Source organism: Pieris napi, chromosome 4 (genome assembly GCF_905475465.1).
Source record: "Pieris napi chromosome 4, ilPieNapi1.2, whole genome shotgun sequence".
Lineage (NCBI taxonomy): Eukaryota > Metazoa > Arthropoda > Insecta > Lepidoptera > Pieridae > Pieris > Pieris napi.
The window spans coordinates 11,986,199-11,998,885 of record NC_062237.1 but is presented as its reverse complement, the minus strand read 5'-3'; the positions used below and the strand labels follow the sequence as shown (position 1 = coordinate 11,998,885).

Genomic DNA, 12,687 nt, shown 5'->3' with positions numbered 1-12,687 from the left:
AACAAATGTGGCGTCGTAAGTGACGCGTGAATGCTTTGTCAAGTAAATTCCGTTACTATGTTACGTAATAATTGCATAAATTAAATACGTAAAATCCATAAGGCACGCGAATGCAAATACTAATGACGTAAATTCTGTACGTTGTGGTAGGTTAGGATTAATGTCTGTTTTAATCAATTGCTTATCAAACATAGAATAGGTGCAGTAACATACATTTTTTAAGAAAAAAGTTTCTTTAAATTAGATAAATAATTGTTATTTATTGTATGGAATTAAGACATTGTTTTTGACCAGTTTTGAGCAGTGTTAGTTGCCTAAATCCGGCTTCGGCCTAAAAAGTCGACGGCCTGTGTCAGGCACAAGCTGATCACCTACTCGCCTATTTGATTGACAGATTCTCTTGAAAGAGATACAGAAATTTGAGGCCCAGACCTAAAAATGTAGCGCTACTAATTTATTTATTTTGACTTTGTATTTGGATTGGGGTGTATTCGTAAATATTTCTCCTTTTTATGTAAGTCAAACAGAACACAAGGGATGTATGTGATTGGACTTAAGTCACTCTGGTCCTACTATCTCCAACAAAAACAGAAAGTTCACACGTCTGTTTGGGAGGCTCCTATTGTAACTTTTACATTTTACCCAAACCTACGCGGTTCTACCTATAACATTTTCAGGTTCTACCTATAACATTTTCAGGTTCTACCTATAACATTTTCAGGTTATATCTATCACATTTTCAGGTTCTATCTATAGCATTTTCAGGTTCTATCTATAACATTTTCAGGTTCTATCTATAACATTTTCAGGTGTCTACCTATAACATTTTCAGGTTCTACCTATAACATTTTCAGGTGTCTACCTATAACATTTTCAGGTTCTATCTATAAAATTTTCAATTACCTTATATACTCTCTTAGTTGCTTCTGAACAGCTCTTAGTTTTCCTAGTAAAGTTGCCGTTTGGTCGAAATATTCGATCGCATCCGATACACTGCCCGGTTGATGTTTATTGTCAACTATTTGTTGATTCCTGAAAACAATAAATATAAACTTTAAGTGACTTGTTAATGGTCTAAATACTCTCCCATTCTATAATGACACCTTGCCTTTAAAAACTTGATCATCTTTCCCTTAAAAGTATTAAATGGTAATAGCTTCTAGAAAGGTCAATGGCCAAAAAATTAACACACTTTTTGCGTCGGGGTAAACGATTCCTTGTACGACGAATAAATCCTATAAGCCACTTGACGTTTTCTGATCACCTTTAGTTAATACCAGTAATAAACAGCCTTGCGATTCTATAACTCACTTTTCAAACTCTCACAGCGGTTTTCACAGCGGCGGTCGCACTCAAATGTGTGTGCTGTGAAAACTGCTGTGAGAGTTTGAAAAGTGAGTTATAGAATCGCAAGGCAGGCGACTTTAACCGAACCGTAAGTTTGAACCCCAGCTATGCACCTATGGATACTTCTTTGCGCGAACACTTGTTCGACCGGTGAAGGGAGCATTGTTAGGAAAAACGATTAGGAGAAGAATCGGCAAAATACGGTATGTGGTCCGGCTGAAGGCTATACCTATTTATATAAAAACTGAACCGGTAAATGTTGTTTTGCCATGTATATTATTTCTAGGAAACATTTGTTTAGTTGAATAAAAATAAGTATCTACTATAATAAAAAATAAGGGTTGATCGTAGAGGGTAGATGAAAATTAAGGGTTGTATGTGTTTTTGTATGCTGTATCATAAAAATATAAAAACAAAAAAAATTGTCTAAAAAATAAACATATTTTTTTTGGGTTGGACACCCCTTATGAATTAAGGGTTTGAAAGATAGATAGTAGTCGATTCTCAAACTTACAGAATATTAATATAAAATTTCATAAGAACATTGACACACGAGAATTTTATATATATGTTACAGTTAAAACCGGTTTTTAGATAGAACGCGTTATTCCTAGTTAGAACGCGTTTTTACTAAACGCCTTTGTTAAAACTAGAATTAACTAATGCTCACAATTGAATATCAGTTAAAACTAGTTATTATTAGACAAAACGCGTTTTTTCGAAGTTAGTCGGTTAAAACTGTTCAGACCAAGGCTACTTTATTCTGCGTATGTAAGAAAGGATGTATGTCAAAAAGGTGTCTCTGCAAGAAAAATGGCTACCTTTGTAATTCAAAATGCCACGATAGTTTGTCTTGCAATAACAAGTAGATCGTCATCTTTTTTAATTTTAAGGTTGTTTGATTATTTTTTTATTGTATGTTTACCAATATCTCTTAAAAATATTATTATAATGTTCCTTTTTTAAATTTTATGGTTGTATTCTGTTGATTTGTTTGATTATTTTATTTACTTTTAATTAATCTTGTCACCTTGGCAACTACTTTATGCTGATGTTCCCTAAAATTTTCCTTTAGTGTAAGTTTTTTTTACTAGGTACGGTACTATGTTTCTATACCCTAGATCTTTTTAATAAATATTTTTAAAACTTTATCTTGTTTTCAATCCCAAAATTCAAATTAGTTTCTCTAGTGCTAGATGTAACTAAAGCTCGGAGTGACAACTAGTTTTATCAGAAAATGAATTATATCAGTGGTAAATTCTAGTTTTCACTTGTTATTTCTAGTTTTGACAAAGGCATTTAGTAAAAACTATTTTTAACTAGGGAAAACGAGTTTTAACTAAAAACTAGTGTTAACTGTAACATATACACTAGTAGACCGGCCAAGCGTTGCTGTTGCTAAGGTTTTCGTTATATTACATAGTAGTAAACTATTCAAGGGGAACGGTAGGAGAACACCAGTCATGGGGACCACCATGCTTTTTTGGTGGTTATGCCATTAAATTGTAGCTTATGTGAAAAGTTGGTACTTTCAACACAGCGCCATCTGTTAGAATTGTGACTATCAAATAATAAACAAATATTTTGCAATAAAATAATATTGCGGGTATAAATTGAGATGTAAGCTATCCTATCTTTTAAGTTAGATCAAACTGCACACGGTGTGCAAATTTGAATGAACTCGGTTCGGTAGTTTAGGTGTCCATAGCGGACAAACAACGTGACACGTAATTTATATATATTAAGATTATACATATAGAGATAATGAATGAATCTGAAATGTGTCAACCCGTGACCCAATTGGCTACACACTCTATACTGTGAAGCAATTGTATAAACGGGTCACGACATTAGGATAAACATGAAGCAATTTATAACTATAAAGGTATTGGAGCCATATGCAATAGAAAACTGCAGTTTTATGCAACATTTTCAATTCATACGAGTTTTCCATCTCGTATTTTATTTCGTAAATGCTTGGAACGTAAACACATTAATTCAGTGCACGCTTCGAATAGCTAATTTAATACGTAAGATTATGAATGTGAAAATGTGTGCATTTCTTAATGTAAAGAACTTTCTTTCGCAGTACAAAAAAAAATGTATTTAATATACGAGATACATGTCGCCATCAGCCGTCTCAATTTTAGTCTCATTCTGATATGTATCTTTAATGCCCTTTTGAATTTGTTAAACGCGCTAATATTACGAATTTTAGACGGTAATTGACAGTCTTAACGATATCAATTCGTTTTATTGTAAGATTTTACATCGTTGACCTTGACTTGAAGAACAAACTTAAAAGAAATCATTTTATTTGCACTTCTGTTTTATAGATTTATCCTTTAATTCTCTCAAAAATTATTCAATGATATTAAAGAAATATATATTGTCGAATATGCTGAGATGAGCAGACCACACAATTCGGTATCACTTAGTTAAATGTATTTAATAATTTTTATGATTTTTTTTAAGTTTCGTAAATATTTGAACCTTTATATGTATATCTTTGGCTATATCTTAAATATAATTGTTTCTTGTTATACATAGTTTATGTTAGCTGTATGATAACGAAATAAATAAATATTTACACACTCCTGTATAAAAACACCCCGCGGTCATATCTCGTTCAGTCACGTAACGACATTTTAATTGTAAAATCCAATTTGCTCACATCACGTGTTAATGAGTTTTTACAGAAAGCTGGAGCCGTCCACGTGCAAGCCATGTTTTTATATCGCCTTTAATCACATCGGGTGTTTGTCATGTACTTGGTATTATTGATACTGACTATCCTGTATTCCGGGAAATAAATCGTTTTGATTTGCAAAGTGCATACTCGGCGTATGATGGGAAGGAATAAATAAGCTTAGGACAACCGGGTCACCGTTCTGATTTTAATTCATTTCACACGCTTTTTGTGTTAGAAATCGTGTAATTCTCCAATGACAGCCTTGCGATTCTGTAACTCACACTAAACTACAAGCTCCCTCCTTATCAGAATGCCAAATCGTAAAATTACTGCTTCCCGACTGATTTGAGCGCAACCGCCGCGCCGCTGCGAAAACCGCTTTGAGAGTTCGAAAAGTGAGTTACAGAATCGCAAGACAGATGGTTCTCAGGAAGCCGCCTGTGTGGGTGAAAAATATGGATTTACCGGACGAGAGATATATATATAGTATAAATATATCGGGTGAGTCATGGCAAAATAAAAACTAGGAACAAATTAAATTATTAGATGTGTAGCAAAATTTTAAAGATGAGATCCGGTCTTCTCTCAAAACTTGAGCATTGCCTAAATTTATATAGTTAAAAATGAAATTACTTTACATTGAAATGTTAAGTAATTACACTTTAATACATTAATTTTTATTATTGTACGTTAGACAGAAGACCTGGCAGCTACCTTGGACAAAAAAATAGTCAAGCTATTCAAAGGGGGAACGCTGCCAGTATCTTCGGAACCTTGTCTAAAGGGACTTCTATTAAAAATGTTTTTTAATTATTATATTTTAAGTTAAGTTATTGTTTATTGTTATAGATATAAAAGATTGTAAGTTTCATATTATTAATTTCATTTATTAAATATTATTTCACGTTAATATTGTGAAAATGCAAATTCAAATGAATGTGTACTTACTTTTTCTCTAATACTTTGTATTCTGGACTATCTTCCTTAATATCCTTGTGGAGAGGTATCAATGAAGGCACCAGATTAAGAGTATTGTCCAAGAGATCACGGCCTAGCACCATGTGAGCTATATACCTAAATGTAATCATTAAAATGTAAAACATTAAAATGTTTAATAAATTAAAATGGTTATAAAAAATTGACCAACTAAAAATAATAATAAAAATCACTTGCAGTGTCACTTGTTAAATACGTTGTAACATCATTAGGGGGTAAGTGGTTCTTTATTGAAGGTTAAAAAAAAAGGAGTTAAAAAAAAAAGACTTGTTAACTTATATTTTAAGGAAGCTATAAAAAATAAATCAAGAGACCTTCAATGAAAAAAAAGGTTGTGTTTTCAATATCCATTCTTTTTTGGACTAAAATGTATTATTATTTATAGATCATAGAAGCTTTCGCATTATATTATTATACTTACATTATATATGTAAGGAAAATATAATTTATTTTCCAATACAAACTCTTGTCTATATTGTATTTTATATAAACTCTTTTGTAATGTTGTCTTGGCCGTCTGATCGACGATGTTTAATTTGTCACTTGACATAATATATGTAAGGGCCGATTTACATTATCTTAGTGTTTAGGAGAGTGCTTTAGGATAGTACTTTAGTTGAAACATGTAAACGCTACTTGCTTTAGTAAACGCTACGCTAAAGAACTTGCCTTTCAAGTTGTACTAAAGCACTCTCCTAAACACTAAGATAATGTAAATCGGCCTTAAGATATTTAAATTTTTTCATTATATTATTTTACTTTATAAAACCTAGAATATAGGCTTTAAATGTTTATTCTTTTGTATTCACAGGTGAGTGAATAATTTGAAAATATATATTTTTTATTAAATGTAAATTAATATATATTTCTTTTGTAAATAAATCTTTTGTATTCACAGAGAAACGCAGTTGCGCCTTATTTATTCCCAGTATAAGCGATTGATACTATTATATATTTGTTATAATACGAGTTTATTATACTATACGAGTGTATAATTAAAATACCCGTTTACATTACACATTATACACAGATATAAAAAACCGAAGAAAAAATATTGTTCACGTGTTTATAAAGAAAAGTTATATTTTTACTTTCGTACATGAAAACTGAAATGCGCAATCAACATGCCAAAGCGTCTACTTGATATGAAAGCTTCATAATGGGAATAGTTTGATGTTTTTCAAAATGGCGCCCACACAATACCTGCGCCGGAAGTCTGTAACTTCTAATCGCAATAGCTATGCCTAATATTTCATAATTCTCAACCCTGTGATCGTGGGAACCCCAGCATTCTGGCTGTACTAGCAGGAAGACTATATTTAAATTCTGTGTATGAGTGGTTTTGTTGCGGTCATGTGATGTTGTCAATGAAATTCATCAATTGCATATTTAATACAATATTGTAACTAACACAATAGGAATAGAAATGTTTGTCTGCCTAAATAAATAAATTTTATTTACGTGAGTTTCGTTTTTGACAGTATAAGCTGAGTGAGTGCTTTAGTGTTCCATACAAAAAAGTATAGATTTTTGACGTGATAACGTCTTTAAAATCGTTTTAGTCGGGTGACATGTTCAGAAACTTGTGTCACACCAAAACCTCACGAGCGCGATCGCAGGAATAACGAGAGAGAGACGGACCGATCTCCCGTCTCATCTCGAGCGCTGCCAGTCATTCCGTGAATGTATGAAGAAAAATGTATATCATAGTCGAATAAGTAAACTTGTCATTTTACACCCGAAATTTATCATCAAAAGTGTGAATAAAACGATAGATGTAATTTAAAATTTGAAAAAATTGTTATCTTCATTAATTCCTTACTTCCCAAAAACTTATATCACCAATAAGACGTTATCACGTAAACATCTCGATCGTAAAACTACTTTACAAACAACCAATATTTTTTTTATATAACGACAACTATTAAATGGTACTTCTAATAGTAGAATTAACTGTAGTATCAAAACGTAAATTAAACTATTAATATCTAATATCTATGTAATAGTAAATTTCATATGTGTACTGTAGTTTTAACAAATAAAATATTGAATAAAAAGCTAATTACCATAAGATATCTTACCTCTCATGAGCTCTGCCCTGAAGATAGCCACGTGCGAAGTAGTTAATCCCAAGAACTGATCCTATGCCCTTGCACTCTATACTTCGAAGGAGGTTCTTGAAGCCCACTAAGTATCTATAAACAACGCTATTATTAGCCTTAACTGAAGGGATTCAGAAAATTGCACAGTTAATGCTTAGAAGAAAATAATATTTTAATATTGGTGTCGGATTGGTTATTTGCATTTTTTTAAAGGAAATTATTTTCACATTAGCATAACTCTCAAATATTTATGCTAATAAACAGTTCTAGTGTAACACAATAGTATTGTCATACAAATATTTATAACACACATATATAGAGTATTAACAATATTAATAATTTACATAGTAATAATAATAAAAATAATTAAACAATGAATTAATACGAGTTTGAAATGAAACCTTCTTAGCATCGTTGTGATTTGAAAGTCGATGAAGCGAAAAAGGGGTAGTAAACAGAGACCGACACATAAATAGACACATAATAAGATTTACCGATGGAGAAAAAGAGATAGGAAGCATTATACAGTGTATAGACTTTAAATTTAATTGTAAAATATTTAATTAAAAAAAAATTATATCATTGTAGTTCTTATCAAAATTAATAATTGAAAAACTAAAAATTACATTCATCTCATCTTGAAACCAAAATTTTTGAAGGTTTCACTTCTACCACGTGAATTGTGCATATATTTTTTTAAAACAATTTATTCTTCTAGCACTATTGGATTAAACGTTGTGCGCGTACGCCTGGCATGACACTACCGCCTCTTATTTTTTTATGGACTATCGGAAAATACTAGATTTTTTGTGGAACAAATCATTTGATACTCGTAATTAATCCGACGAGTTCGACGCCTACCAGTACCTACCAGCCGCTATTACCATAATTTTTCTTTTTTTACATTGCGTAATAAGACCCCTGAAGAACCGTCATACTGGTACAAATGACCCAATATTTTGTGTCACTTTCTCCCGGTCTATTAGAAGTTGTATCAAGTTTTAACGCAGTGATTGTTTGTGTCGCTACAAAAGTTTTGTAAAACCATGTAATTCTTTTTGGACAGACGCTGTACGCTTTATTTATAAAGAAATATGTGCGTGTACTAGTGTACACTTGTAAGAAGTGAAACTTCTTTATGACCTTATTTTTCGAAAAATGATCTACTATATGCAACTTTACAGAAATTGGTTAAATAAAGTTAAATTAGATAAAGTTTAACAAAAGGCAAAATTATCATAGACATAAATACAAATAATACAATTATTTAATTTTTACCTTATTACTACTAAGGTTATAACAGAATTTCATTAATTGTAATATAATCATTGTTATCGTTATTATAAATTTTTGTTATTAATGGCTTTGAATCTCTTCGAGTCAACCGTGGTAGGGACAAGAAAAAGATGCGCGTAACGGAAAAATGTAACGCGTAACCGAAAAATGTGAGGGATTTTTTTCTTCCAACGCCGATAAAGAAGTTTGACTTCAAAAATATAGCCAATAAGTGTCCGTTTTTATATATACTATGGTCTATGACGTACAATATATGATAGAGTCACTATACCTACTCGTAGTTACGCGTTTGAGTCATTCCCACGTATTCATCAATTTTATTGGTTTGCTCATAAAAAAATTAATTTAACCAATCTGTGTGACATTTCTCATCTATACGAGTACTAGCGAAAAGTAATGACTCAATGAAAATGATTCACCAAATCCTTATTTTATGAGGAATAATTAACTGTGCGATAGCTTAGGTATTTTGAAATAATTGATAATTTAATTCGCATGAAACTTTGTTAAAAGATTCATTATATTTGGATTTTCGTTATATCGATAATAAAATATAAAAAAAATCAGTAGCGCTACAACCTCTTTAGGTTTTGGTCTCAGATTTCTGAATCTGTTTCATGATCATTTTTAAATGTAATAGGCAAGTAGCTGATCAGCCTCCAGTGCCTGACACACGTCGTTGACTTTTAGGTCTAAGAATTGTCGGTTTCCTCACGATGTTTCCTTTCACCGTTCGAGTAAATGTTAAATGCGTACATAGAAAGAAAGTGTTGGTGCACAGCCGGGGATCGAACCTACGACCTCAGGTATGAGAGTCGCAGGCTGAAGCCACTAGGAACACTGCTCACTATATCGATAATAACTAAAGCTAATTCTAAGCTGCGATAATCGAAGTCTCACTGTCAATAAACTAATGGAAACATCAATCAAAAGTAACATGACACTAATGACAAGAATGTCAACACGACTCATTGCATGCGACCTATTTGCACTTAATTATAATAATCAAGGGTTGCACTATCGACATTAATTAACCTAAATACTTAACCATTTGGATATCTATATATAAAATATGACAAGGTTGTATATGTCGTTATCAGATCGTCAACCCTTAACGATATTAGTAGTCTCCGATATATTGTCATCATGAAATAATGCAACTTTTCACATATTATTTAAGTTATCTAACTATCCACGAATTATTATTATAATAGTATTATACAGGGTGGCCAAAAAGTCGTGCATCAAACGCAAATAGGGGATAGATGAGGTCATCAGCGGCAAAAAAAAATTCTACGGGAGGTCTTTAAGGTCAACCCCTGCAGAGTTATGATTTATTTTGGTTTTTATATGAAAATAGCCTTTTTTTACTAATTCTTCTTAAAATTCGAAAATATCTACATCCAGTATCTTCCTCATAATATCCACTAGATTGGAGCTGATGAGTTCTTGCGTTATACATACTATTTATAGTTGTTTATTGAGTGTTTCATTTGATTATGATACATCATACAAAAATACATACAACCCTTCAATTTTCACCTCTCTACGATCAGGACTTATTTTTGTTTGTTAATTAAAAACTGTTGGTTTAAATTCTGAGGTTCTTCCGTTTTTCTTCTTCTCCTAAAATTTTCATTCCGGAAAACCGAACAGTCTTTAGGGTAGCATAGCAAAATGTTCCATGTTGGTATGTACTAAAAAGGTAGGCTAAGTAAAATCACATTAAGGAGAAACGAAGTTCGCGGGGGCAGCTAGTAGTAACAGGTTGTCTTAGACCCAAAAATTTGACGGCGTGTGTCAGGCACTGGCTGATGGCACCTACTTGCGTATTAGAATGGCCAATGGTCATGAAACATATACAGAAATCTGAGGCCCAGACCTAAATAGCTTGAAGCTACTGATTTTTTTTATTAAGTGGTAACTAAAAGCCTCATAATTTGATTAAGGCGTAGAGTTTTTGAAGAACGCCCTAAGCGTTTGTGTTTTGTTTGGTATAATGTAAACTCAAGTTATGCGGGTTGAAAAAAACCGTAAGATGAATGAATACCTACTTTACTATTTATAAAAATGCTTTAATAAGACACTTAAATAAAGCACTGAGCTCATCACAGCGTAAATATAAATAAGAATATTATTAAAAGGCAAGGAACAAGGACCATGTTGGAATGATTAAAGTTTCACAAGCGTTTATTGGAAAACTATTTCAATGAACAAGGTAATCGATACTAAAACGTGCTCAGGTCATTTCTCTGAGAATTGCCACAAGTGTGATAAGCTATTATATAAAATAATAATTAAATATACTGACTAACTCGGATGTGGTTTTTGGGCATGATAACCATTTAAATGTCCAATTCCCGAAATTTCTTGAAATAGCAGTTTCCTGTTTGGAAATGTTCAAATATGAATGAGTGGAAATATTTTCTGCGGTTGGCGTGTCTGTTGATGTATAATGCTATATCTACACTTTATGTACTTTATGTGAACAAAAATCCACGTTTCCAGGACGAAGACAATAATTTATTCATAAAATATATTAAACCTTACACAAGCCACGACATAACCTTAGCGAGATGCAGAAACGCACAGCGCCATCTGTTGGTGAATTTTATAACTAAAACACAATTTTATTGTATTACGTTTGGACATTTTCTAAAATACACTTCCAATTTTAGATTTTTCTAGCTACTTTTTTGCTTGTTGTTAAGCCGAAAATTTCTACTGAAACAGTGGATAAGGTATCAGATAGGCACTTAACAATGCTGTTTTTTTAATTGATCAGCCCACTACCGAATATCAAGCTCTGGATAAGTAGTGTTTATTCTGTTATATTCGCGAAGAATACGAAAGAGAGGTGCCTGAACTCCTAGGTTGGTTTTTGCAGACAGAATTTGGAAGATTCTGCTGATTGACTGGGAATGAATAAGGGACCACAATGTCAGAATATTTTTTTTTATAGAACAGGGGGCAAACGGGCTGGAGGCTCACCTGATGTTAAGCTATACCGCCCATGGATACTCTCAATGCCAGAGGGCTCGCGAGTGCGTTGCCGGCCTTTTAGGCGTAACATTAGGTTACGTGTCTGATTATTAAAACAGGACAATTTTAGCAAATGCGGTCTTAGATTATATTACCAACTTTGCGGTCGCATTGTCAAGATCGAATTTTTTGCGTTTTTCATTTATCGCCTACTACAGGTATTCTAATCAAAAGCATTCAAGCATTGGAAATAAAGCATTCAATGCGCGGAAGGCTGTTTTTATAATACTCTACTCACTATTCTAACAATGCATATTCGAGTTTAAATTAAACTTTATCGTGAAGTTCTTCGTTTAAATTTTTTTATGATAGCTTTTTGATATTAGTAATTGTTCAAGGTCCAATCACATAGATCACAATCAATTGAAACGTATATGCTTGAGTTCTGTTTTGTTTATCACTCCCAAATGTAAATTTTAGAATAAGTTTAACAAATGAAAATTTATGCTTTGACCCGGCAAACGTTTGTTTGGATATGTATCTATATATATTATATTGAGGAAACATTTTTTTAGTTCAATAAAAATAACTATCTACAATAATAAAAATAGGGGTTGATCGTAGAAGGGTGAAAATTAGGGGTTGTATGTATTTTTGAATGCTGTATCATAAAAACCAAAAAAAAATCTAATTTTTTTCCCCTTATCACGTAGGGGTTTGAAAAATAGATAGTAGCCGATTCTCAAACTTATTAAATATGCATAAAAAATTTCATAAGAATCGGTCGAGCCGTTTCGGAGGAGTAAGGGGACGAACATTGTGACACGAGAATTTTCTATATTAGATTGGTACCTCCAAATTGTGCTACTATCGGTATCCTTAATCTCCTTTGTTAGATGTGCTAAAAATACTGCATTGGCACTTGTGTACCACTCCACCACTTCCGACATAGGGGTGCTGGGGTTTATGCTCGCTCTGAAACAAATATTTGTCTGTATAAAATTATTCTTAAGAGGCCAATTAGCATGGTATCGAATGTATGGTTATAAACAGTACGTTTCAAGAAAAGGGGCTTACCAGATGGTTATTTTTTATAAACTTGGACCCTATATCATAACCTATCTATACCTGATGTTAAGTGACACCGCCGCCCATGGACGCTTACATTGCCAGAAGACTCGCAAGTGCGTTACCGGCCTTTTAAGAATTTGTACGCTCTTTTCTTGCAGGACCCTAAGTCGAATAGGTTTGGAAACACTTCAGTGGGCAGCT

The 12,687-nt window shown here is 32.6% G+C and overlaps 1 protein-coding gene across 1 annotated transcript in view; it reads right to left on the bottom strand.

Annotated features, from left to right (window-relative positions):
• The window catches only part of LOC125048756 (retinal guanylyl cyclase 1), a 39,499-nt gene that overhangs the window by 12,219 nt on the left and 14,593 nt on the right, over positions 1 to 12,687 (bottom strand). Inside the window, exons 5-8 of the mRNA XM_047647617.1 lie at positions 12,268 to 12,390; positions 7,117 to 7,230; positions 4,988 to 5,113; positions 904 to 1,032 (exon numbers count right to left, since the gene is read on the bottom strand). Of these exons, the coding sequence (XP_047503573.1) occupies positions 904 to 1,032; positions 4,988 to 5,113; positions 7,117 to 7,230; positions 12,268 to 12,390 (492 nt within the window). The remainder of the gene's footprint in view (positions 1 to 903; positions 1,033 to 4,987; positions 5,114 to 7,116; positions 7,231 to 12,267; positions 12,391 to 12,687) is intronic.